This window comes from Dermacentor silvarum, chromosome 4, assembly GCF_013339745.2.
Source record: "Dermacentor silvarum isolate Dsil-2018 chromosome 4, BIME_Dsil_1.4, whole genome shotgun sequence".
Lineage (NCBI taxonomy): Eukaryota > Metazoa > Arthropoda > Arachnida > Ixodida > Ixodidae > Dermacentor > Dermacentor silvarum.
This window is the reverse complement of record NC_051157.2, coordinates 83489402-83514978: the sequence shown is the minus strand read 5'-3', so window position 1 is coordinate 83514978 and position 25577 is coordinate 83489402. Positions and strand designations below refer to the sequence as shown.

The following is a 25577-nucleotide window of genomic DNA, read 5'->3' as shown; positions in this document are numbered from 1 at the left end:
ACAGTTTTGTACGGTCTTCACATCAAGGTTCAGGTTGCTTTCATGGTTTCATTTGCCACATTTTCTTGGCAGAAGTCTCCTAGGCAGCTGTGGAGCAGGCCGGTGGAGGCGGCTCCGGCGACTCCACAGAACTTCTGGCGACTCCTTGGAGCCGTAGCGGGAACGATCTAGCCGCGTGATGAAGTTGGTAGCTTTGGAGCTCTGGCGGCACCACTTGTAGATTCCATAGCCGACTTATTTTTTTCAGCGCGGTGTGATCAAACTAGGCGGGAACAGCGTTTACATAGCGCTACATTTAAACAGCGTCGACAGCTTTAAGTCAAGCGGCAGTTGTTTTTAGACTAGCCAGTTTCGCACCAATCTACCCGATGCAACGTCCCGTCTCGCAAGACGGTGCCGCCACAATCAAATTGTCTCTGCGGTCAGTAGCTTCCGCGATAAGCTGATAGAGACGAGGTTTTCGCCGCCGGTGCGTGCGCTAAGTTGAAACGGAAATTTTGCTTTCTTCGTCAGCTACGGTATAGAAATTGGGATTTCTGGCAGGGAGCCGGAAAAGACAGCGACGCCGATGGCGACGAAGGTGTTCCGTGCAGTCATCATGGGCCCTCCGGGATCGGGCAAAGGCACGATATCCGAGTGGATCGTGCGAGATTTTGCACTCAAGTACCTCTCTTGCGGAGACCTTATGCGCCAGAACGTGCGGAATAAGACACAGCTGGGTCTGGAGATGGCGCCTTACATGGAGAAGGGTAAGGCGAACTGACATTCGTCTAGGTCTCGTCTTGCCTAACAATTTAAGATATCTCACTGTTATCACAAGGTGCACGCTAACAGGTGTAATGCATGCTTTATTCTTAACATTCGGTTTTCGTTACCTATACTGCCACGTGGGCCCACGAGCTGAGGGTGCTTACGAGGTATTCTCGGCAAATTACTTTCGGCGATGTCGGTTTCGCGTGACGTTGTACGCGGCGCGTTCTCAAGCGGTTTTGCTCAACGAGCCAATCACCGTGCACTGAAAGTGACATCCGAAAGTGATCGACCGAGAATACGTCTCCCTCTCACTTCCATTTCCCGGTAGGAAATATGTAAATGCTTGTGCTTTCAAGGTGAAAGCGTTTAGCTGGAACTTGATAGCAAGAACCAACTTCTAATTGCTCAGCTGTCCACTACAACAAAGAATTTTAATTTTTTTTTTTCCGGGAAACGACTGCCAAAAGTTCGTTCTGCATCCTGTGTGTGTTGGACAGGTGGCAAAAAGCACACTGCTGATATATGGCACACTTGGAGTTTTCTACAGAGAAATGCAACATTGCAGTTAAAGACAATGAAACGATAAAAACCATGTTAGGTCCAGCTTAAGCACATTCATTGTAGCAATCAGGATGCTTTTTTATTATTTGGCAGAATTCACATGTCGTGTAGCATTTAAACTTAAGCTAAAATAAATAACTCAATAGTATCTGTCCTTTTATGAAAGAAATCAGAATTGCTTGAACTGTTTCACTGTTAATGATTTAACTACATGTTCTTAGTAGCAGTCTGTGTAACGAAAAAAAGTAAATCAAGAGCTTTGCATCATCTTATTTGTTTGAGGTAAAACACTGTCATAAAGGACAAGATGACACCTTCCATTAAAAAAACATTTTGGCTCTCCTATAGCAGCCTTGTTCGCATTGAAACCACGTGAGATGGGCAAGGCACTAAGTAGGCTTTAACGGATGGTGCATGCATTGCCAAACCCTACCGTAACTACAAAAATATTTCTTTAGCTTTATGTGTGATAGGCATGCACAATCTGTTCAAGCACAGTTAATCTCTCGCCCATCTTTCATGGCTTTAGTTTGAACAAGGCTCTTGTTTTGGAGCTCTGATGTACGTCTTTGTCTTGGTCTTATATTGTTAGCATCAACTTTTCCTTTTCGACAAAATGAAAAGAAAGAACAGAAGTTATTGCTCACAAAAATTTCATTAGCGGCATGATTTCTTGTAAAATCCAGTACTCTCAAGCTGGGCTAGAAACCAAAGCATGGAGCCACAGTTATTCCTCTTCCTTCCTTTGTGTAACCCTGGGACCCAGGCTGGGACTGCAAGCGTCTGTGGCATGGGCATTATTGCCTTTGTGCCTGGGACAGACCCACATAAATACAAATAAAGTATTGGTATGTTGTGAGAGCTGTTATCCTTTCAAGAGCACTTAACAACTACTCAAGCAGCATGCTGGGTGGAAAATTAAGCCAGCGCACAACTGCACAATATGCAGAAGAGAATACTACAGAGCAATAGTGCACAGGATGAAGGCAGTCAGAAACTTTTATTAGGATGCACAGAAATAATGGAAAACATGGAAGCAACAGAATATTACAAAAAAAAAAAAAGTGCTTGAGACCATACGTAATAAAAAAAAAAAAGGAAATGGTACACGTGTAATCGAGGCAAGTCAACTTACTTATTATAAAAAGCAATAAGTGGTTAGCTGATGCATTGATCTCAATTGTAAATTTCAAAGGTGTCAGCACTGTCCTTGGATCATACAAGTTACTTTGCAAATAATGCATATATATTGCTGAAAGAACGCGATGCCACAAAATATCTTAAGCAGTAGGTTGAGAGATACTTGCCATGCCTGATCTCCCCGTCTTGTCCTCTTTTGGGCTTTATTGTAGATCCTCCTTATAAAGAAGTAACATCCGACACAAAAATAATTTCAGTATATTTGTTTCATGCTAACATCGGTTAGAAACGTTCTAGTTTTTCATTATTATATCTGGTAATTTGTAATCTTTGTATTCATTATATAGAGATTTGACTGTGTACCATGAACATACCTATTCATTTGCGTGTACCTGTTATCACAATTGGGATCCTTCCTTCCTCATTTACAGGGCAGCTGGTACCTGATGAGATGGTCACGAAGTTTATCCTTCATGAGATGAACAACACCTACAAGAATGAACATTGGCTGCTTGATGGTTTTCCTCGCACTGTGCCACAGGCAGAAGCTCTTTATAAGGTTGGTAGGATTACATTTTTAACGTAGTAGAACACTTGCACTCCTCATAACAAGCCTGGATCAGAGAAGCTCACTTTGCTCTCATTATTGTTCCTGTGCTAAATTCATTGCTTCGCCAAAATGAAAGCGTGTTTGTTGCATTATTTATAGTATGCATACTGTTTGAACTCCTTTGTAATCTTTACTGTTCACCCTATACCATGTGCAAATACCTGTCAATAAAATTAGCTCTGTATAGATAACAATTACTCTAGTGCATACATGGAGCGTGCATAAACACTAATTACAGGGAAACGGCTCCATAACAACCATGCTTCAGTCCTCCATAATTCTTTGTTTTACAGGTCACATAAAGGTCACAAACCATACCGCTTGGAATAGAACAGGCTAAGCATGTCCCTGAAAATAAACATTTAACAAGAATCGAAGGGATGCTATCTAAAACAAGTCCCAATTTTCTTCACACTTCGTCCAACCAAATATGCAACTGTGGCCGACCTCATGGAATCAAGTTTAACAGCATGGTTTGGGGTGAAATCGGGGAGCGACGCAAGGTACCGCGGCAGTGCATGGAATGCCGCCATTGCCTGCCTAGTCGTCAAAACTTGGTTTGTCGGCAGGCTTTTGACCTCTGCTGCCCTAGTTGACATTCGCCTTCTTACCGCCCTGGCTTTGATAGCTTCCATGATGCTGTTGGTTGTCAATTTTGAGCAGATCATCGCATAATTTTAGTAAGGTATTTATCAGCCGCTATGTATTCGTGTTGCACAATTGTCAACAACTAGGGCAACCTTGTGGTTCTGCAGCAACATAATTTTCTCCATCTGCAAAGGCAGATATGGAACAAGTCCGCTGTCATCCGAACTTTTTTGTTCTCCATATAGCCAGCCGGGAGGCTATGCACATCTTTGAAACACCATGGCCACAAGTGGCTTCATCTTCACCATACTTGTCGCGTTACAACAAAACATAATGGTTAGGTGTTGTTTCGACTTCTTGCTTCATGTGCAGCAATGTCTCTACTCGCAAAGTGTACATTGGGGATGATTGGGAGGTAAGGGTGGGAGGGAGGGGCAACCATAGCAGCAGCGGTGTCCGGACACTCCCATGTAGTGTTTCTTGGGGTGTCGGCCAGCGCTATATATATGCATGTACCACAGCTCAGTAATGGATGCTGAGTACAATGGCGGCGCCGGTACGTGTGTTTACTGTAAAGCGACAAATGAGCCATCTGGGATGCCTAAATTCCTTTGTTCCGCCAACTTCGATGTAGTGGCCTTTGCTGTAGAGGTGTTCACAATACATATGAAAGATTGGAATTTGGCTGGGGCATGCAGAATTCCTTGTTATACACATTATTTCCTTGCAGAGGTGTTTGTTGTAAAGGCATTCGACTGTATACGGTGTACGTTTAGTATACAGATGCACTCTGCATGTACCGTTGACGTACTGCTTTATAATAGCACTGTGCTACAATTGCAGCTTTATTCTGCATTTTGGTAAATGCCAAGTGGATATTTTTTTCTCAATATATTCCACACACTGACAGGAGTTCACTGAAGGTTGCACTTACCAACTGCAGTGATTGTTTGAAGATACCTTCAAACACTTCAAAACCGTGCACTGCATGCAGTAGGAAACTTAGGGTGTACTGATACCACTAAACCATACTATAACAGATATAAAATACTAACATCATCAAAACTTCAGAGATAAATTATTCCTTGAAATATTGCGGCAATTCTGGGCAGACAAATGTTCCTTCCAAGGCAAATACCATGGTAAAACGACAGGCTGTAACTTCAAGAAAAGTCTGATAGTTAAACCATGTTGCAGAACAAAATATGGAGATCAAAAACTGGCAGTGCAACTTTCTAACCTTCTAAAGAACTACCCCTTAGTATTGGACCTCCTAAATTGTGGAATCTGAAAGCAAAATTTTAAGAAGATGTAAAAGAATTGTTACAGTAATAATGCTAATAGCAATGTTAAACTACAACTATAAAATATTTCGTATATGTTTTTGTTTTGTGTTTCAAGTGCTTAGCAAGCTGTATAAGATTAAGCTTTTTCTTTCTTTTTTCGGGAATTGTGTATGGAACTGCTTAAAAATGTGTGATAGTTTAATTTCAGTTGTGATGTCTTGAACATCTGCTATTTTTGCCATACTGCTGCCACTGTATGAGTGGCATGGCCTAGTCAGGCAAATGTTTGCCTTTAGCCATGTCCCCTAGAGAATTTCAATATTGTCATTGCCCAGCTTTTGACGCTCAACGACGGATTCTTCAAACTCAACTCAGCATGTTAGATAGCAGAGTGCTGTCAGAGGAAAAGATTCTGGGACCATGGCCTACGCATTCCTGCATGCGAAAGGCCACAAAAGCTCTTCTTCAGTTCTTGAAGGAGACTGGACTATATGAGCGCTTGTGACAGTGGACCTTCCTCTGCGACTGACTGTGTGAATAACTGACTCTTTATGTGTTTTTTTTTTTTTTCGTATTCTCGCTCCTTATCTATTCTTCCCCTTTCCCTCTCCCCAAGCGTAGGGTAGCCAACCGGGCACGTCCTTGGTTAACCTCCCTACCTTTCCTTTCTCGTTTCTCTCTCTCTCTCAATATTGTCTTGATTAAATCGATAAAGAAAGACAGATAGAAAGAAATTGCTGTGTTGAGCCACGCCGTTGGCCTTGTATAGGAGGTTAATGTAGGCATAGCGTAGTAGACTTCAAATGCGTGAGAACGATTCCACTGGCTGATACAAATATTCTAACGCTTAGTTGTTATATGTTTCGTGATTGTGTTGGGTTGGCAGCACTCTTATATTTCAGCTCACACGCCAAGCTGTCAGAAACTGAGAACTTTTTACAATTCACGCTGACAATACACAGACACCGCTGCTCTTCACTAAGTGAAAAACAGTGCAGCCAAAAACTTCACAACAAACACTACAACTGGTGATGCATGTCACATGTTCGCGCAAGCCAGGACAAATATCTGCATGATGTAGATGCTACTGTACCCCACTAGCTACGCAGTGGTTCCCTGACGACCTTGTATGAACTGACATCACATAAATGTCTCGGAGAATGAGCTAATACATCTCCAAGTCATTCCGCAGCACACGACAGCAACACACTGAAGCAGCACCGTGCCGGTTCGCGCAAGCCGGAGAGGAGGAAAGGCTTGAAGCGCGCCGGTTGCCAGATGTTTATTGATCACCTGGTGAAAAGTCTAGCCCAATGAACTTTACGGAGTGGGCACAAACATTATGCAGATCTTACAGTGATGTGTGACTGAATTGGATTACGGAAATGTTTAATGCCAATGATAATAACTTGTCACTATTGTGGATTTAGTTTCGTACTAGAGCCTAATGCGCATCTTACTTTTCGAGTACATTTTTCAGAAAAACATGTTTGCTTTACAACCAAATAAATACGGTAATATCAGTTATTGTTATGTTAAGTAGATGGCAGGAGATTGCCTATTTTCTACTAGGGCCTTTTGCTGCCTTCTTTACTGACAGCTTAAAATTCTTTGTAAAATTCCATGGCCGCGCACCATAATGCTGTAGGTGTGAGTCAAAGCGTGCGAGGGTGAGCCGAGAATGGTGGCTTGATCTGGAGGAAGCGCGCCGCCTTCCACCGTGCGCAAGGCATCGGGGTGCATTCTACTCCAGCAGTGACTGAGTGCGGCCAAGCAGGCCCTATCTTGAAAGCGATCTGCGATGACTACACAATCTAGGTGCGCCAAGGGCTGATAGCTTTGTGTGCACGGTGTTCTCGCCGCTTGGTTCGCATTGAAGCAAGAGGCAGCACAAAGGTCAATTCACTCACTGCTGTTGCCGCTCTTCCTCAGGCAAGCGTTTTGACAGCGAGTGTCTGTGCTCATAGAGAGATGTGTTTACATTTGCTGTTAATTTAGTTAGTAAGTGAATGTGTATGAGTATATAAGGCTGATAAAACTACTATCCTTACTTTGTATAGCTGTCTACTGTTTGCTTCTCGCAATCGATGCTTTGCCTTTTGGGCGAAACTGCTACCTTTTATTTTTGCAGACTCCCCAATCTGCGAAGAGTGGTCAAATATGACCAATAGTTAGTGTTCATTTCAGACGGTACATAGCATTGCTAGTAGAATTCCAAAAGAAATGATTAACAACATGTAGAAAAACTGTCGATCAGATTGATCGATTTCTATAGTCCCGGTAAGATTGAAATAAGCCTGCTTTTTTCAAAAAAATATCTCGACTTATATTCTGGTTCTGGTAGTCGACAATCCTGGCACCTGCTTCCTAGCTTTATGAATGAAACAATTTGAATATTACTTTTGCCTCTGACCAAAATATGCGCTTCTGCATGTGGAGCAGACGTATTTCCCATCTTTATTGGGCAGCATGCTTCTCATAGTCATTTAGTGTAAGGTGCATTTTTTGGTAAGCAAGGAGAGACAAGCCTAATCATGGTGTAATTTGTTGAGATTGATCAAAAGTGAAGAAAGCTTTTGGTATGTGGGAAAAGAATTTTAGAAAAGACAGAAAAGAGACATTGTGTGCTGTTGCGTCCTGAATCGGCAGGGCGCATTCTTTGGTTGTTTCCATCGAGGCAGCCGCTTTCATCGGCGTCGCCCAAACGGCGACAGTGCCCGACACCGAACGTGATGGGCGAACAAGCGCCCCAAATCAGCAGTGCGCATTCTTTGGGTGCTTCCCCCGAGGCCACTCCCTTCATCAGTGCCCGCCTACCTGGCAAAGCGGCCCGACACTGGCTGTGACGAGATGACAAAGAAGTTCACTTAAAAGCGACCACCACCGCCACCCTTCGTGGAAGCGGGAACCAGTGCGAAAGGCCACTCTCCCAACCCTGGAAAGATGACTGTCGCGGAGACCAAGAAACCAAGTCGACGACTTTCGTGGAAGGAGTGCAAACCCCCTGTTTCCAGATTGCCTTGTCCTTGCTTCGAAGGTTGGATATTAGAGGCGGAATTCTGTGAACAATGTGACCCCTCTGATAATAGGTCGCACCAAGGCCATCAGATTCCCTAGTCGGGTCACCTAGGGAAGACTACTGTTTTATAAGCGGAGACCTTGGGTGCAGTGGGGCGTCCTGAGATGTTCTTATGTGTACTGAGACATGTAGTGAGGCAGACAGTCAAAGTGCTCCTACATGGAGTGGGCTTCCATAGCTGGAGCCACTGTACATGTTGTACAATAAACCCTTTTTCTCTTGCTCCTACTCCCGGAAGTACTCACCCCTATGGCTGAAGGATCACCGGCCTAAACGCTACCCAGAGTCCCAACAGTGCTGGTTAAGCGGTCACATTGACTTGCATCTTCCAGATTTCACTCATTGGCAGCTCTGTTAGGTAAGGGCGCACGTTGCAAAGAGAATATGAGGATGAATATGCTGCTTCTCTCATATGCTTTAAAAATGCTGCAACTCTGCTGTTACATCACCTATTCCAAAAGTAATGCCAGAGTATGTTCACAACAAGGTGCCTTGTAAATTTCAGTATGCGGCAGATTTTTATGCTCAGAGTGGTTTAGTCCTTTTAAGTCATAAGGCAAAAACTCAGTTGAGTAGTTTGAGTTAATGAATAGTTAGTAGGCATAATGAAAAGATATTGAGTGTAGATGAACAGTGCATAGTAGTGCACAGTTGGCTTCATGTTGTCACTATGCTTGTCTAATGACATTAGATTAGTGCAGTACATGGGTCTTCAGTTTGTGTGATTACACTGCTTGTGCTTTGTGTACAGGACACAGACTTGTCTTGTGTGCTGAACCTGGCTGTACCTGAGGAAGAAATCACGAAGCGAATTGAGGGGCGCTGGATCCACGCTGCTAGTGGTCGGACGTACCACACGGAATTCAACCCTCCCAAGGTGCCCTTCAAGGACGACGTCACTGGAGAGCCACTTGAGCAGCGGGCCGACGACAAACCTGCTACGGTGAGAGGGGAACGGCTCAATTATGCAAAGAGGAGAAAACTACTCATCCAGCAATAAACGCGACGGTTTTCTTTTCCAACATCTATGTTATTACACGCTGCCTAAGTCAATCATGCAATTACTCACTCGCCCAGCAAACCGTACTGCTGAAGTGCGTTTTGGCTTGTTTAGAAGAACTTCGCTGCCTAGTTTGCCGTAATACTGACTCCCTCTATGTTGCACTCCAAAGAGTGCTTCTCGTAAACACACTCGCAAGACATTAGCTGACAACATTAGCCAGTGTATTGTGACATCATGAGGCATCCATCTCCTGAATATCAAAACTGAAACTGGTTCAAGTGAAAGCAGTATTGTAGTTTATTATAGTAAATTATATATGGTACATTATACAGGGTGTTTTTTTTTTAGACAATACAGATTTTTTATAAAAAGGCTATAAGTGCAGTGAACATAGCATCCTTGCCGAGAAGTTCCTAGGCGAGGTGGACATACTTTGCCGCTATTAATGTGAGCCGCAGAAGACTAATTAACAAAAATTTATTCATTTGCTTTTTTGTTAGTGTCTTCCCGTTTAATGGCAGTCACATTTTAATGCACCCTCATTTTTTTTTAATCTTGAAAATTGCACCTAATTTGAGATATTTATCATCAAATTTCAACGCTAAACCCAGGCAACACCGAAACACACTGGGACGACAAGCACCAGGACGTTTGAAACTGAACGTCTCGGCCAGTCTTGGCAGCTACTGATATGGCACGCTTTGCCTGGCAAGCATGTGTGGCTGTGTGTTGGGTCAGGATTTGCCTTGGCAGGCTATTCTTCACCCCTTCCCCTTACTTCACCCCACACTTCTTTACGGGATGTTGCCATCTGACGCGCAGCAGGATGCGCTCGGTCTCGATATTGCCTCGATTGAGCTTCGTAATTTGATAATGAATATCTCTAACAAATGCGATTCTCGAGATTTAAAAAAAAAATGTTTGTGCATGCAAATGTTGCCGCCTCCAAATTTGCCATTTAGAAAACTGCCCCAAAGGCACTAATAAAAAAGTGAATTAATCAATTTTCATTAATTAGTCTTCTGAAGCTGGCATTACTAGCAGCAAAGCATGTCCACCTTGTCTAGGAACTCGTCTGCAAAAACGCCACGTTTGGTGCACTCGTTACTTTTTTATAAAAAATCTGTATGATCTAAAAAAAGCACCCTGTATTATGGTAAATTATTTAGTGTGCTGTGGCGCTTGGCAGTGTGTTTTTCATGGTTTAAAGGGTTTGGACTTTCAATATGACAAGTCGAAAATGTCATATCGGAAGTCCTTTATACAGCTGCTGTTGGCACTCGCACTTGATCCACAAGCGGCATCGGTAGGGTTAGATCGGCCTGTTCAGCTTTGTGACTTTCATTTTTAAGAAGCCTCCATGAGCTACTCTGCTCAAAATGAACAGCATCCGACACATGTGGGTGGCATAACAGAGTGCGTTGTGTAACGTCGGTCACTACCTGCACCGGTCTACAGGTACGAGCCCGTCTGGCGACCTATCGAGCCCAGACTGAGCCCCTGCTGGCCTACTATGACAAGAAGGGCCTCCTGCACGAGTTCCACGGTACGAAGTCCAAGGAGATCTGGCCGCATGTCTACAAGTACCTCAGCAGCATTCGCAAGCCTGTCCGTGCACTGAGCATAGACTGAAGGAGTGTGCCGCATTCAGTCTCACCATTGGTTGTGGCAAGTCATGTCACATTCTTGGCTGGCTGCTCCTTCAAAGAGGCCTTGATGTCAAAACAGTGGACAGGCTTACGGCATGCATGCATTCCAAAATTCATTCCGCATTGAAGAAGCCTGCCCCGTGTTGTATTAAAAGGCCGTAAATGAGCATCAGTGAAAACCATGTTTTGTTCGGACAAGTAATAGACTATGACTAGGCTATGGTAAGACAGGTTTTGTTAAGCGAAATCGTTTGAAAAGCCTTAAAGTTAGGCATCTCTGTTTAGTTCCCATAAGTTGAGGCACACTGTGCACACTGGCTAAGCCGGTGTAAGCAGTGTTTCGAATGGACTTATGCACTTCCCATGAGCACTATCTTTATTTCTCATAATTCTCTAGAGTCTAGAGCATTGACACAATGGCAATCGCTTCAATCAAGTGAAGTAGATGTCACGCCACGCATAACTGAGCATGTTCGAGTATACAATCTCAGTGTAGTTCTGTTTTAAGCTGAACTTCTGATAGCATGATAATATGCGGGAAAAAAAAATTTCTTAAAGGGAGGCTGCTATAACTGTGAAATGTGGCAGCGGACAGTGAAGCCCATCTTGGATTCATGTCACTATTAACATGGTTGCAATTCTCGGGCAAACATTCGTTAATCATATCACTTACCCCTAAAGGACAAATTTTTAGAAACATTTTTAAATGTGTGGTATTTTTTTTTTTTGCCCCACCTGCATATTTTGCAGAATTTTTTTTCTAAAAAATATTATACCAGGAATGCCTATTGCATTTTTACTGGTCTTGTTGAAAAAAAAGAAGAAAAAAAGGAAGAAGTTATCGGTCATCGACAGCAAGGGGGTTAAAGGTTTCTTTGTCCACTTTTAAGGTGGTTTTATTGATTGGTTTTAGAGATACAAATTTCAATTACCTTTGTCATCATGCCTCACTTTTCTGTCACCAAAAAGTATTGAAATTTCTTGCAAGCTCAGAGCTCTGCATTGCATATTTATCCTTAAGCCTTCAGCGTGTTCCATGTGTTAATCACTGCCTCTTCCTAGGGCTCAACTTGGCAAAGGAAATTGCCAGAATGTGCACTTCCGAGTGTGAGCAATGCATGCAGTTTTTATTGCTGTAGTTGTGACTACAGAATGCTTGACGTAGAAGGGAACTCGTGTGCTAAGTGTATTTATGTGCTTTATACATTGTAATCTTATGTGTCCTGGTGTGTTTGACAGTGTATCATTAGTCACTTTCAAGCCGCACACATACTATAGGTACACAATGAGTACAATGAAAGAGTACAGAGTACAACTGAAATGAGCAGAGAGACGATGTAAAGAAAAGCTTTTTTCCAATTGTAGAGGCAGTCGTCCAACACCGTTTTACTGGATACCCCACCCCCTGTGTTGCTAACTCTGCACTTTACAGCCATACATCATGATGTACTCGGCGGGTGCCTTGCTAAAGGAAAGGAGTGATTCAAAGCCTTCGCATGTCAAGCACAGAGTAGTTCTTGTCAGTGCTTTATAAACTGTTTGACAGCCTTGTACACCATATCGAGCTGTGTCCAGAGGTGTGTGCTTCCAGTGTGCTGTCACATAGTTTTATACTAGTTAAGACCACACAGTTTACGCGGCATTTTTATATGCATCGTTATAATGAGAATTTCATTAGTATTTGTGTAGTTTAGGGGTGCACTTTGCAGTTTAGATATTTGTATACGGTAGTGTTAGGAGCTTGTGGAATTTAGGCACATGTTGTCATAAGCTGTGGAATTCAGGCTTTATATAATATTGTTAGAATACTGCCGTTTTGTTGGCTTGCCAGGTTTAGTAATGTGACTGTGAGTGGCACGCGTCGAAAAATTTATTGAAACTTTGTTAGTCAAGCTGAGGATGTTGTAATGAGGTGTTGACTGTGTGGAATGTATTTCTGCTGTATTTTCAGTACAACATTGGTGCAACTGTTCCACACTGCAGATTGCCTATACCGCCAGTGTGATTGAATACACAGTGGCAGCGGAAGTAAAACGTGCATCAATATTGCTCATAGCTGAACCGTGAAACAGTAAAACTAAATGTAATAAAGTAAGGATTGTGTATATCAGAGCACTTTCTTGCCCCCTAGGCATTTTGACTATCATAAAGTTTTGTGTTTGTACTCTTATTTTAATATACATGGATAGAGCTTTTCTTTTTTAATTGGAATTGAAAGCTGGGAAGGTAAGGCAATTTTTGTGAATCTAACATCAGCTGTGGTGTGGAATGCAGTGAAGTTGCTGTTATCATATTTGCATGAATAAAATGCGAAAGGGGAGGGAGATTCCCCACTCTAAGAAAGTGGGGGGGGGGGGGGGAGTTTTTTCTTTTTCATTATAATATGAATTGACAATTTTTAATGAAATTGTAGCCTTGGACTCCAAAGTTAACATTTCATTATGATAGTGTGATGCATGACCTGCCACTGAAGCAATGAGCTCAATCGACCTCGCTTTTATTGCAATTCTTTGAAGGTTGCAGCGTCTGCTGGGCCAGTGAGGTTATAGAACTGGTTTGTGCACTGTATCATTGAGGTGCCTCACATAGTTCTACTTCAAGTTGTTTACATGTAGGATCTAGTATTTTTGCGGTAGTTAGTGGTAGCACAATTATACTCAGTTGTTTTAACTCTGCATAAAAGAAAAAGGCTGCCTTTTGGACGCCACTACCGAGGGACTGCTGTGTATATGATGTGGTGCTTGTATGTATCTGGTTAGCTCTTTCAGTATTGTGTGAGAGTAATGAGTCGATGTGAAAGGAATATCGAGAGGATGTAAAGAAAAGCTCTTCTCCCATTGTAGGGGCAGTCATCCAACACTTTTTTACTAGATACCCCCTGTATTACTAACTGTACTTTACAGCCATCCATCAGGCTGTATAAAGTTGCAGGCATCTAGCTAGCAGGATGTCAAGCTAGCAAGAAATGTGTTTGTGTAGAAAATTTGCCAAGGAGCTTCCCAGAACCAGTTGGAAAGCCGTTGTCCTTACGAATACGAGTCTGCTTGTCGAAACGGTTGGCCCCAGGCTAAGGCTTCCCTTGTTACAGCCATAGGTGATCACTTGAAGTTGAAGCTCTGTGTTATTTGATTTCATATGCTAAAAAACTAGTTATTATCAAGATCTTCACTGAGGTGACAAATTTAATAAACCACACTGTAATATGATATGCAGAACACCCAGCAAAAGGGCCAAGGGTGCAGCTGGTGTTAGATTGGTGTTGCATCAGCCACCGGCACACAATTCACTTTGCTTTGTGCATGCAACTATTCGTAATTTGCTCAGCAAACTCATCAAATGGCCACTACTGCTGAAAGGAACTTGTGGTGAATTTCAATGGTCGTTTTGGAGCAGGTTTGCTGCAGGCTTTATACTGGTCATTTCAAATCAAATCACTGTGACAGATTCTCTTAGACTCTGACTGACCTTTGCACTGTCACTGGTTCTCAGTTTTGGTTGAAAATTTAAGTAAGCATTGCACAAGTTCCATGCCTTGGTTGAGTTTGTGTAGTTGCGAGTTGATGTAACATAAGCTGGCGTGAAAGGCGTTCATTGAAGTGCAACATACCCAGTTGCACATATCCAGTGACCCAAGTTGGTTTCAGAGAGGATCATTGAAGGGTGGCACATACCCAGTGACATAAGCTGGTGTGAAAGACGTTCATTGAAGGACAACATACCCAGTGACCCAAGTTGGGGTGAAATGGGTTCATTCAAGAGTGGCACATACCCAGTGCCATGCAAGTCTCCGTGCAAGTTGAATAAAAAAATTCCTGGACGATTGCGATACTCCATAATGCAAAATTTGAGCGCAGCTGTTTTCGTGTTTTCATTTCGCGATATATTGGGTGGTCAATCTGTCGTGTGCGGCATGTTGCAAATGGAGCGAAGTGTGGCGCAATTGCCTCACTAATTGGAGAATCACGAGAGGCAGCGTGTGGGTGACGCGTGGGTGCAAGTCACAGCAGCCACTGCAGACAGACCTGCTCATGCAGCGCTTTGGTTCCATATATCGTATCATTGGATGCGCTCGTCGCATGCCATCAGTGTACGGAGGACGGCATGCTACTCTGGCGCCATCTTGTAGCGGTTGTCGCCTGTCTTGTGCAGCACTATGCTTCTCATGCTTTTGCCATACCCTTCTCCTCCGCTTTCCGCCTCATGGTTCCGCGCACCCTTCCTCCTCCGCTTTTCTCCTTGCACTCTCCGCTATCACCGTCTTTCATTGCCTGTTGTGCTCTGCGTTTGCTCTTTCATTTTTCACTATGCTCGTTCGATCGGTTATGCCGAGGGACAACACCAACGCTCAATGCAGAAACGGGCGCCGAAGAGCTGCGCTCTAAAAATGGTGTCAACATAGACGGCGGAGTAGATGAGACCGTTGTCCCCAAGCCCATGTTCCGAGAGATGTTTCAGAACTTTCCCTTAATGTCAACACAACACTCCCTCTATTGTCTGGACAGATGACCTCTGAAGATATCCAGCGTAGCCCGAATGAACTTTTCGTGGGATTATCGTCAAAGCCTCGAGAATGTTTATGTCCTGCTGACTTTACGCCCAAGTCTTCTTGGCAAACCAGCGATCAACCACCCTGGCCTGTTCTCTTACCTGTGTTCACTGGCTGGTACACTCAATGCCGAGCACAGCTTCCCCGACCTGTTCCAGGGCCTCGGAAAGCGTCAGAGCAAGTCCTGTACGATTTAAAGTTGTGGTCGGACGCGAGGACGCGAAACCCTTTGCTCTGACGTCGCCTCGCCGTGTGCCACTGCCTCTGTTTGACAAGACAAAGATGGAGCTACAGTGCATGGAGAACATCGGCGTCATTACACCAGTCACAGAGCCAACGCCATGGTATGTGCAGATAGTTGTACAAAAGTCCTTTGGAGCACTCCGGATATGCGTCTATTACACTGAACTCAACAAATCCATTCTTTGAGAGGGGTACCCCATCCCAGCAGTAGAACACATGCTAGGCAGGCTATGAAATGTATCCTGGTTCTCGAAGATCGATCCGAACTCGGGATTCTGGCAAATCCTGCTCAGTGAACGAAGCAAAATCTCGAACGCAGTCATCACGCCGTTTGGTAGGTTATGCTTCAACAGGCTACCGTTTGGAGTCAGCTCGGCACCAGAACACTTCTAAAGATGTATGGCCGACATCTTGCAAGGCCTTGATGGAGTGGTCTGCCATATGGACAACATCCTCATCTGGGGCTCCGTCAGACAACAGAACGAACAACGGCGTTGACCTGCTCTTGAACATGTCAGAAAAGCATGTTTAGAAAAACAAAGACAAGTGAAGTTTGGAGCATTCTTAGGTCAGGTACTTGAAAACAATGAGGTCCACTTTGACAAAAGCAAGCTAGAAGCAATCAAGTTGATTCCCAGACCGACATCAAAGACGAAGTTTTAGCACCTTATGCGTATTGCCAACTACTTGGTCCGATTTGTGTTACACATGGCCAAACTCCTGAACCCTCTAATGAGTTTGTTGTTAACAAAGAAATATTTTGTCTGGAATACACTGCAAGCACAAGCCTTTGCTGACAGGAAAAAAAATCCTCCTATAGGGTCCTGTCTTAGCACTGTACTTGCCAGACAAGGAGGCATGTCTGACGACAGGCGCCTCTTCCTATAGATTGGGTGCTGTGCTACAGCAGAAACAGCCGAATGGCAACTCTTCAGTGGTCGGGTATGCTTCCAGGTTGCTCACAGAGACAGAGTGGCACTACGGCCAGATAGAAAAAGAAGGCCTCACTCTCGTCTGGGATTACGAAAAGTTTCACGACTACCTACACGAACCATAAGCCTCTCATCTGTCTCTCTTTGGATCCAAGCTAATTGGAGATTTGACTGCACAACTCCGGCGAATGCGCATATGACTGATGCGCTACAGCTACAACATTGTCTATGTGCCAGGCAAATACCTGATTGTAGCCGATGCTCTTTCAAAGTCACCTTTGAAAGACTCGACAGCGTCCGACTTGAAGGAGAGATCAAACACTATGTTACGCACGTGGTCCCGGCAATTCCCGTTTCAAGTTCTTCACTCGAACAGCTGAAACAAGAACAAGAGTCCGACGCCATTTGTTCTCAACTACGCAGACTTGCTAGTTCTGGTTGGCCATCGCGTCGAGACCTTAGTCCAATGCTCAAAGAGTACTGGTTTCACAAGGACAGCATTCCAGAAGCTAACAGCGTCTTGATGTTTGGTTTGCGCACTATAGTACGAGCCAAATTGCAAAGCCTAATACTACATCGGCTACATGAAGGACACTTTGGTGTCGACAAGTGCAGAGAAAGAGCCAAAGACTCGGGCCAGGTCGCCAACGATTCATGCCAACCTAAAAAAGCACAGCAGAGCTTGCCATATGTGCCTACGAATGAGGACAAACAGAATGATACCTCTGCTTTCGACAGAGTTTTCTGCACGGCCCTGGCAGAGTCTCAATGGACCTGTTCTGCCTTGACGGATGCTGGTGTGGCTTGTCACGGACTGTTATTCGAGACTTCTTGAGATGACTCGACTTGGTACTCTCATAGCAGCAGTGGTGGTTGCCCACTGCACATCTGTCTTCTCGAGACATAGAACACCAGAAATCGTGGTCACCGATAACGGGCCACAATTCTCGAAAGTTCCAAGCTCCGTTTTTGCAAGCTTCGCCTGCGACCACTTTGAACACGTGACATCGAGTCCCAAGTACCCACAAGGCAACAGTTTAGTAGAAGCTGCTGTAAAGATACTCAAGCAGTCTCTGAAGAAAACAGGAGACCTCTACCTGACTTTGCTTGCCTACCGTTCAAGTTCGCTGAAAAATGGTTACTCTCCAGCAGAGCTTCTGAGGATCAGAAAACTGCGCACATCACTTCCGGTAGCCGTCGAGACACTCCTTCCCTGGCTCCCTAACTAGGACAAGTTGCGGACGTTTGAAAAAGAGTGCCGTCAGAAGCAAAAGATGCACTATGATGGTTGCCACGGGGCGCGCACCATACCAGACTTGCAGCACCATATGGTAGTCTGGATCATCGACTTAGGCAAGAGAGGCACCGTTTAACAGCGGGCATCAGAACCCAGGTCACATTAGGTTGAAATGGACGGCACATCTGTAAGATGCAACAAAAATCATCTTGTCCCATTGCCCAATACCCCTGAAGACCTTGGAAGAGAGGACAAAGAAAACTCCTATGTCCCAGACTGATTTGTCGGAAACTGCATGTGCAGATCCGACTCACTACCACACAAAAAGCAGCAGATGCGTTGTACCACCGAAAAGACAGTAGTATGACTGCCGACTCTTTCCGAAAAAGCGATAGATGTGTGACCTGCGTTGTTTTCTTCATTGGCCAAGTCACCAACTCTCGGAAGACGTCAAAGTGAATAAAGCTGAGGCACCATGGGCCTTGCACCCGTGAGGCATTCTGTTCAACAGCACATGCTCAGTGGCCCAAGCTGGTGTCGAAGTCCATTGAAGAGCGGTATGTACCCAATGTCACATACTGAGTGACCCAAGTTGGGCTGACGGCTGGTTTCGAACTGGGTTCCTCTGCACCTAAAAAAGGAAGTTTTTATTTATGAATAACGACATTTGACAATCCACCTAATTCCATCTATGTTTGGCAGATGAAAAATGGTTAGAGACCCAGCCTGACAGATAGATAGGCAGACAGTCCCCTAAAAGTGCATGAAGTTTCTAAAGAATGCTAATCACATTAACACGAATTCTGTAACGAGAACTGCAAGGTGCTATGTAGCAGTTTAAAGATGCCTTCTTGATGGTCCTGTTTAGAAAAATTGAGTGAGATGTCTGGGATGAACAAAATATGTTCATGCTTAATGAGTCTTCGCTGTAATTAAGAAACCGTTTGACTTAGACTGCTGTTCCGCATATGTTTCTCTTATTTTTTAATCAATATGCATTTTCTGTAATAGGACTTATCTTGGCACCTGTATTGTGACCTGTTGGAAATTAGGAGAACTTGCAGTGATGTTGGCAGGTTCATGTCACTACTTATGTGTGGTTTGTGCGTGTCTTGGGCATCTTGTGCTTGTCTGTCGCATGTTGGCATATCACTATGTTACTTACCTGACATCGAAATATAATATGGTGCTGATCAATAGCACGGTTGTCACTACATTGCTGAAAGCAATGCCTCTTCCGTATTTTACATCGAAAACCAGAGACGTCACCTCACTCTCCCTCCCATTTAAAACTACCATTTATGCTCTAAGCCTCTAACATTGGTGTTAATTGTTTGTGGTTGTCTGTAAGGTAATAGAACAAATATCATTCTAAATACCAAACAGTATTGAGCTCTACAGTTGCATGGCGTTTTATATGAGATGCGGTCTCTTACTTTTGACTTTGTTGTCAGCTAAGAATTGCATCCAGCCAAACTACCCAAGGCCATTGGTGGGTTCTGAAGGATTTGAGAACCTCAGTAATCAGCATGGTTGTGGGATACAATACAGTAATAACTGCTTACAACCACAGCATGTGACCTAGCTGCTACCACATTCACTTTATTGTTCTCCATGGCCTTCTGTACTTTCAGAAAGGATGATTAAGTGAAAAATTGATTAGCAATTCTCTGTATTGTCTTAACTTATTAACTTGCTGCAACCTGTTATTTCCTGTCTCCAATTCCATATGTGAAGTCTCCTTAGCCTGCTATGCTCCTAAAAAAAGAAGTCTTTATTTATGAATAACGACATTTGACGTCCACCAAATTCCATAGGTGTTTGGCAGAGGAGAGGCCCCATGTTCATATATAATAGTATATTAAAGCAGCAGTAATGGGTGGTGTATGTCTATCGCACTTAGTGCTCTAATAAAAAAAGTTCTTCCACAAATGCTAGTCATTGCAAACTTGCTTTCATGTATTGTAACCCTCAAACTTGGATCTTCACAGCTTAACCCGCCGCGGTGGCCTAGTCAGCTAAGGCGTTGCGCTGCTGAGCACGAGATCGTGGGATCGAATCCTGGCCGCGGCGGCTACATTTCGATGGAGGCGAAATGCAAAGACGCCCGTATGCTTGCATTGTAGTGCACGTTAAAGAACCCCAGGTGGTCAAAATTAATCCGGAGCCCTCCACTACGGCGTGCCTCATAATCAGAACTGGTTTTGGCACATAAAACCCCAGAAAGAAAAATCTTCACAGCTTGTCTAATAAAATGTTATTAGTGGATTTACTAATTTCATAGCCTAGAAAATGTCTATGATTTTCTCTATGAAGTTTGAACCCGTCCTCCATGAAACTCATCGAAAGCCTGGTACTGCCTTCTGTGTCCACGTGCTCAAATACCAGAGAGTTTGTTCAGCACAAGTAAATTGTGACCAAGTTCTTTCATGCAAGATTCTCTATTCAGTTAACTTGAGGTGTCCCCGAACTGTGTGCATAGCCAATGTCGTGCTATCCCATTTCTTTCCATGGAAATTAATGGTCGTGTGCTAGCTCCATAACTATGTCCTAAAGAATTGTTTATTAAGCAGTGCTAAAGCAGGGAAACCACACTCAAACTTTGCCTTGTTTAAACCCTTTGCACCTTTTATTGTTATTGTGCAAATACAGCTTGCACTATCCAAATGCACTAAAATTTTTACATACCTACCAACTCTTAAAATTTTTATTGTAAAATGCCCAATGTTTTGGAGCTCGCTTACAGTTATCGTATTCACACTAATAATTTAGCAATATTTTATTTGTGCCTAGTAGTCTACGGCAAAACTTATTTTGAGAGGATACAAGTACAGTCACTCGCCAATTTTTCATAGCCTGATTTTTCGGACCCCTCGATTGTATGGATGTACGCGTGCAACAGTGACACAAAGCTATAGAAGCAATGCATTACAGCGACCAAAATTTCTGACGCTGATACGGGAATATTTAATGAATACACTTCACACACATGTGGCGCAGACCATTTTTGCTGAGACTGTAAAGCAGAGTGTGTGTTGGCTGTGTCCCTGCAAAACAAAGCTTGTGAATCTTTAAAGGGGCCCTGAAACACTTTTCAAATAAATCATAGAATAGCCTCACTATTGAAGGATGTCGTCTCACGAATGTCATGCCACAAAATGTTTTCTTAATCCTTCAACTATACCCGACTTTCCCGCTAGTGAGCTGGAAGCTACACTGCAAAGAAGCCAAGAGGGCAAAGCCCTGGCCAAAGGTTGAGCGTCGAGATGGTGAAAGGTCTTGTTGCGGCATCCCGTGGCAGCCGTGGTAGACTATGCTACGTAGCACGCTGCTTCCTTGTCAGATGCCACGCGCAGCAGGCATAGCTACACGCAGTGCAAGATGAAATGATTTTCCTGTCTTTTTGAAATTGCAGACATACTAGATATTTTTCATTAATTTAACTCAAAATTAGCAATTATGTATCACTGCGAATGTTCTCGCGATCACGAAATCAGCCAATAGCATTGGTGGACCAACTGCTTTCGATGACAACATTGCGAATGCAAGAGCAAGTGACTGTTCACTGCTTTTGACATGAGATTGTAAATGCCCTGCTGCATGTAGTGCAGTAATATTTGGCTCACATGTTCACAGGAAACTCGTTAACAGACTGGCAATAATTTTTTATTATGTTGAAAAAGTATTTCAGGGCCCCTTTAATAAACAGTCAACATGTTGAGTAATCAGTTAACTTTATTTTGCACCAAATTTTGGTAATTTTTAGCTGCAGCTCTGTAGTACTTTCAAATACTAATAGTGGCAGGTCTGTTGTTAGTATGTTTTCATGATAATGTGACTCATGCAGTCAGTCTGATGCCTTTTGTTCAACCTGGCTAAGCCTTGTCAAATATTTTCTTGGTTTATTTGTTTTTAGGCATTGATGCAGCTGTGTCTTGAATAAGTTTGACTGTGCTTAGCTGCTTCAGCTGCTTTAACTTTACGTGCTAAATAGTTAGCTGCTGGCTGTAAGTTTCTTTTCTTAGTGAAATTTAATACACATTGATGTCATAACATCCATCGCTCAGTTGCATAGCACATTAGTGCCTGTCTTATTGCAAGTCTGTCCTGGTACCAGCACACTTATTAATTAGCCTCCTGTTATGAGCCTGTTATTGACCTTCTCCATTGTCAGTGATGTCGCCTTGTGAAGGTTTACACATCACCTGAATTTGGCTCTGGGACAATTTTGTTCCCCCTTTTCTGCATCTCAGTCTTTCATGGTGTTTGCTAATTATCTTGCTGTTCCATACTGGATGATGAAAGTCCCCTCCTCGGTTTCTGTGTACTGGAGAATAGGATGCACTCGCAAATGCATTGGTGTATTTACTCATAACCAACTGAGTTTTGAGGGCCCTTCACATACCATATAGAGTCTCCCCACCCCCTTTGAAACTAATATTCTTAGAAGTAATCCACGAATATTGGTTTCCATTCAGTGCTCTCACAGTGATAATAATAATAAAGCAAGCCTTATTTATGCAGAAGCTGCACAGATAAACGAGCAGGTGGCATGGAAGACACAAATGCAAGGAAGATGGGACATTGCATTTTTGTGTCTTCTTTTTCACCTTTTGTCTCCCATTGGTTTACATTTGTGTGATTTCCTGTGAATCCTCAGCTCCAATAAACACTATTGCAAGAGATTGCAGCTCGGAGAAAAAAAAAAAAAAAAACATGTTTCAGGACTCTTCTGATGTGCTAGATTAATTCATTCTGAAATATGTGCAAGACATTTTTATTCTCATAAATTGCGCGCTATTCACTATAAATAAGGCAGTTCCACCAATTTTATGGGTGTTTTATTGTGATGGAGAGTGCCACACTTATAAAAAGAGTGTACATAAAAACTATCTTGAGCGCATGTTTGTTATTACAGGCACTCTTAAGTATTCTTCAGTTAAAAAATTTGAGTACTAAGTGATGCAACAGTTGTCACTATGCCCACTACATTTCTTTGCCTAAACTGACCACTGCTTTAGATACCAGCTTGCTTGACCTGTTTGGATCGCAGATGTGTGTAATACTGTTTCTGATGTTGTGATTTGTGTTGCCTGAATGCTTTCATCTGATGTGAATGCTTATTTCAATACCTCTGAGCTGTCAGAACTACATCATTCAATGTGAGCACAGAGGGCTTAAGTGTTGTGCTGTACCATATTTTTATACCGAGGCGCCGTGTTTATGGGAAAGGATGTTTTGTTAAAGTATTATTTATTCTATTTTTGTGTTGCGTCATTATATATTTATACTGACCCTCTACTGTGTTTTAACGGAGTCATTACATTTTGTTAACCGTTTCGATTTGAGTCAAAAGGCAAGGACCTTTTCGCTGGTCTTGCTGTTGCAGTGGTGTATTTTAAGGCAGATTGAATGTTTTTGTAGAAGTTGTTGCTATTATACTACTTACTATATTTTTGCACGCTGTGTGTAGGCATGTATTTCAATATTGTGGTCATGTTGTGGCCATTCTTAAAGGGACACTGAAGAGAAACACTAAATATGATTAGACTAATAAAGCACTTTTTCAAAACTTTGTATCACCCGCCGTGGTTGCTCAGTGGCTATGGTGTTGGGCTGCTGAGCACGAGGTCGCGGGATCGAATCCCGGCCACGGCGGCCGCATTTCGATGGGGGCGAAATGCGAAAACACCCGTGTACTTAGATTTAGGTGCACATTAAAGAACCCCAGGTGGTCCAAATTTCCGGAGTCCCTCACTACGGCGTGCCTCATAATCAGAACTGGTTTTGGCACGTAAAACCCCATAATTTAATTTAATTTTTTAATCAAAACTTTGTATCGTGAATTTTGCAGTAATATGTAAATTATCAAAAGATAAAGTGAAGGTCAAAGTTTTGTCTTTGTAATTTCGTGCCGGTACGTCAGTGTTACGTCATGGATTTCAAAGCATTTTTTTTTTCGTGCTAGAGCAGTCATGGCTTAGTAAAAGTTCTTGAAACTTGTTAAGTTCAGTTGTTTGCTCTGTTAAGTACAGTGCAGTCAATCATTACCGATAAAAAAACAAAAACTAAATAGGCCCGAGCAGATGACATCGAAATCCATGACGTGATTGTGAGCTGGTGCCGAAACTTCAAGGCAGCGTCGCCAGCTTTACCACTGCCATTTTGTTACCGCTAGAATCACGATAACAGTGGTTATATTTTTTTGGTGCTCTAAAAGGGGAATTTACTAATACAGTCCGAATAAATATTTTTTCTTTAGTGTCTCTTTAATAAATGTTCGGTAATCAGGCTTTTCAGAAATCTTTTGTATTTTGCTGAATAAATGGTTAACAATGTAGGCTATGGTGTCTGGTGCTTGCAGTAGTTCTTTATTTTCTCATACGTAGTTGCATCATAGCAAGTGTTTTCGTTTCTCCTTACCTCTGAAGGGCTGAACACTAAAATAGGTTGCAAGCTCTTGCTTTGCACTTTTATTTGAATACTGTGTGTGGCGCAGTATTAGGCAGACCAGTAGCTGGGATGTTCTGCTGCAGATCACGAGATGGCGGGCTCAGTTCTCGGCCGCGGCGACTACATTCCAGTGGGAGCGGAATTCGAAAAGCGCTTATGGGCTACTTCCAGTGCACATTTGCAAGGCGCAGGCAGTCAGCTTATCTGAAGCCCTTTCCTATGGCGGCTTTCATAACAACAGTGCTGCTTCAGAACATTGAAGTATTTTTACAATTGAAGCAATCTCGACAAAGCTGCAGGGTTCGCGATTGTCTCATTCTTTTTATTAGCAGCCTTTAAGTAGCACCTAACGCTACGGCGGCTCCACGGTTCTGGCTGACTAAAGGTGTGGCCTGGTGCGTGGGTCATTGGGCACATGACTGCGCAGCCAATAGGGAGGACGTGGCGCCACGTCATGAGTGTATAAAATGAGCGCGTTCATGACGTTTCGAAATCTACAAAAGGTATACTGCTTTCGCATTCCCACTCATCAGCAATCTTAAGTGTGTCGAGTGCTGCTGTTGTCTTGCCAAATAGCAAATACAAATAAAACAAACATTGGATGGCCTGCCTGATGGTGGGATCGAACCTCGGTCACCCGTACAGCATGCTCTTACCATTTGGCCACAATCGCTTTTCTTTTTGTTTCTTCATCGAATGAGGCTGCAGTTGGCCTCATTCGATGAGGCCAATGTTCGCCAACCAGCTCTTTTAGATGATCGCCGTATGTGTCACATTGCGTAGCACGTGTGGGTGAGAGCACTGTGCGCGCGCCAGTTTCCTCCTCGCTAAAGACGCAGGGATGAAACGGGCAAATTTATAGCATTTGATTAACCGTTTTACGAAAGCTTCCCTCCACACAGATTGCAAGATGTGCGTTACATCTGCATAATTTTTTGGGGGGGTTTCGGTATCGGAAGCGTCTACCTTTGCGAGCTTTTCGTGGCACATTCACTCATGTTTCAAGCGCAAAAATTTGCACGCAGGCTGCTTTATATCTACATTGTCTGAAACTAGCCTTCTTACTCGGTTCAAAATTTATTTACAGTCGGCCTTTAAGAGACTGTGATACAGTCGACTCCGGTTAATTCGACTCCAGTGGGAACACAGGTATTAGTCGAATTAACAAACGGCGCCAAAATGAACGGATTCAAATGTTTTTTTATAGCTTGAAGTACGACAGACGGCTTCAATCTAATAATACAATAACTCGCTGCTCCTACTCCTGAGCCAATCAATATTTCCTGTGCCATACTGGTAAAGAAAACGCGATTTTGCGCCGAAGTACCCCAAAATTAGCGACTGCACAATATGTGTGTGGCCGCAGTGGTTTGCACACGTGCACAGCGCGATCTTGCGCGCGACAGCGACAAGCGACGCGATGGAGATGGCTGTCGCGGTCGCTCGTCGCCTACAAGTCGTACCGCATGCGAGCGACGACATTGAGCGACGTCTCCC

General features: G+C 43.4%; 2 protein-coding genes across 3 annotated transcripts in view; both read left to right on the top strand.

The window, feature by feature from the left end:
- The window catches only part of LOC119450320 (glycoprotein 3-alpha-L-fucosyltransferase A), a 243594-nt gene that overhangs the window by 178293 nt on the left and 39724 nt on the right, over nt 1-25577 (top strand). The gene's annotated exons all lie outside the window — the stretch shown is intronic.
- LOC119450317 (GTP:AMP phosphotransferase AK3, mitochondrial) lies at nt 34-23965 on the top strand. The gene is made up of 5 exons (XM_037713746.2): nt 34-183; nt 544-749; nt 2886-3013; nt 8769-8960; nt 10479-23965. Exons 1-5 carry the CDS (start codon nt 179-181, stop codon nt 10650-10652), a joined length of 705 nt encoding a protein of 234 aa, XP_037569674.1. The 5' UTR covers nt 34-178; the 3' UTR covers nt 10653-23965.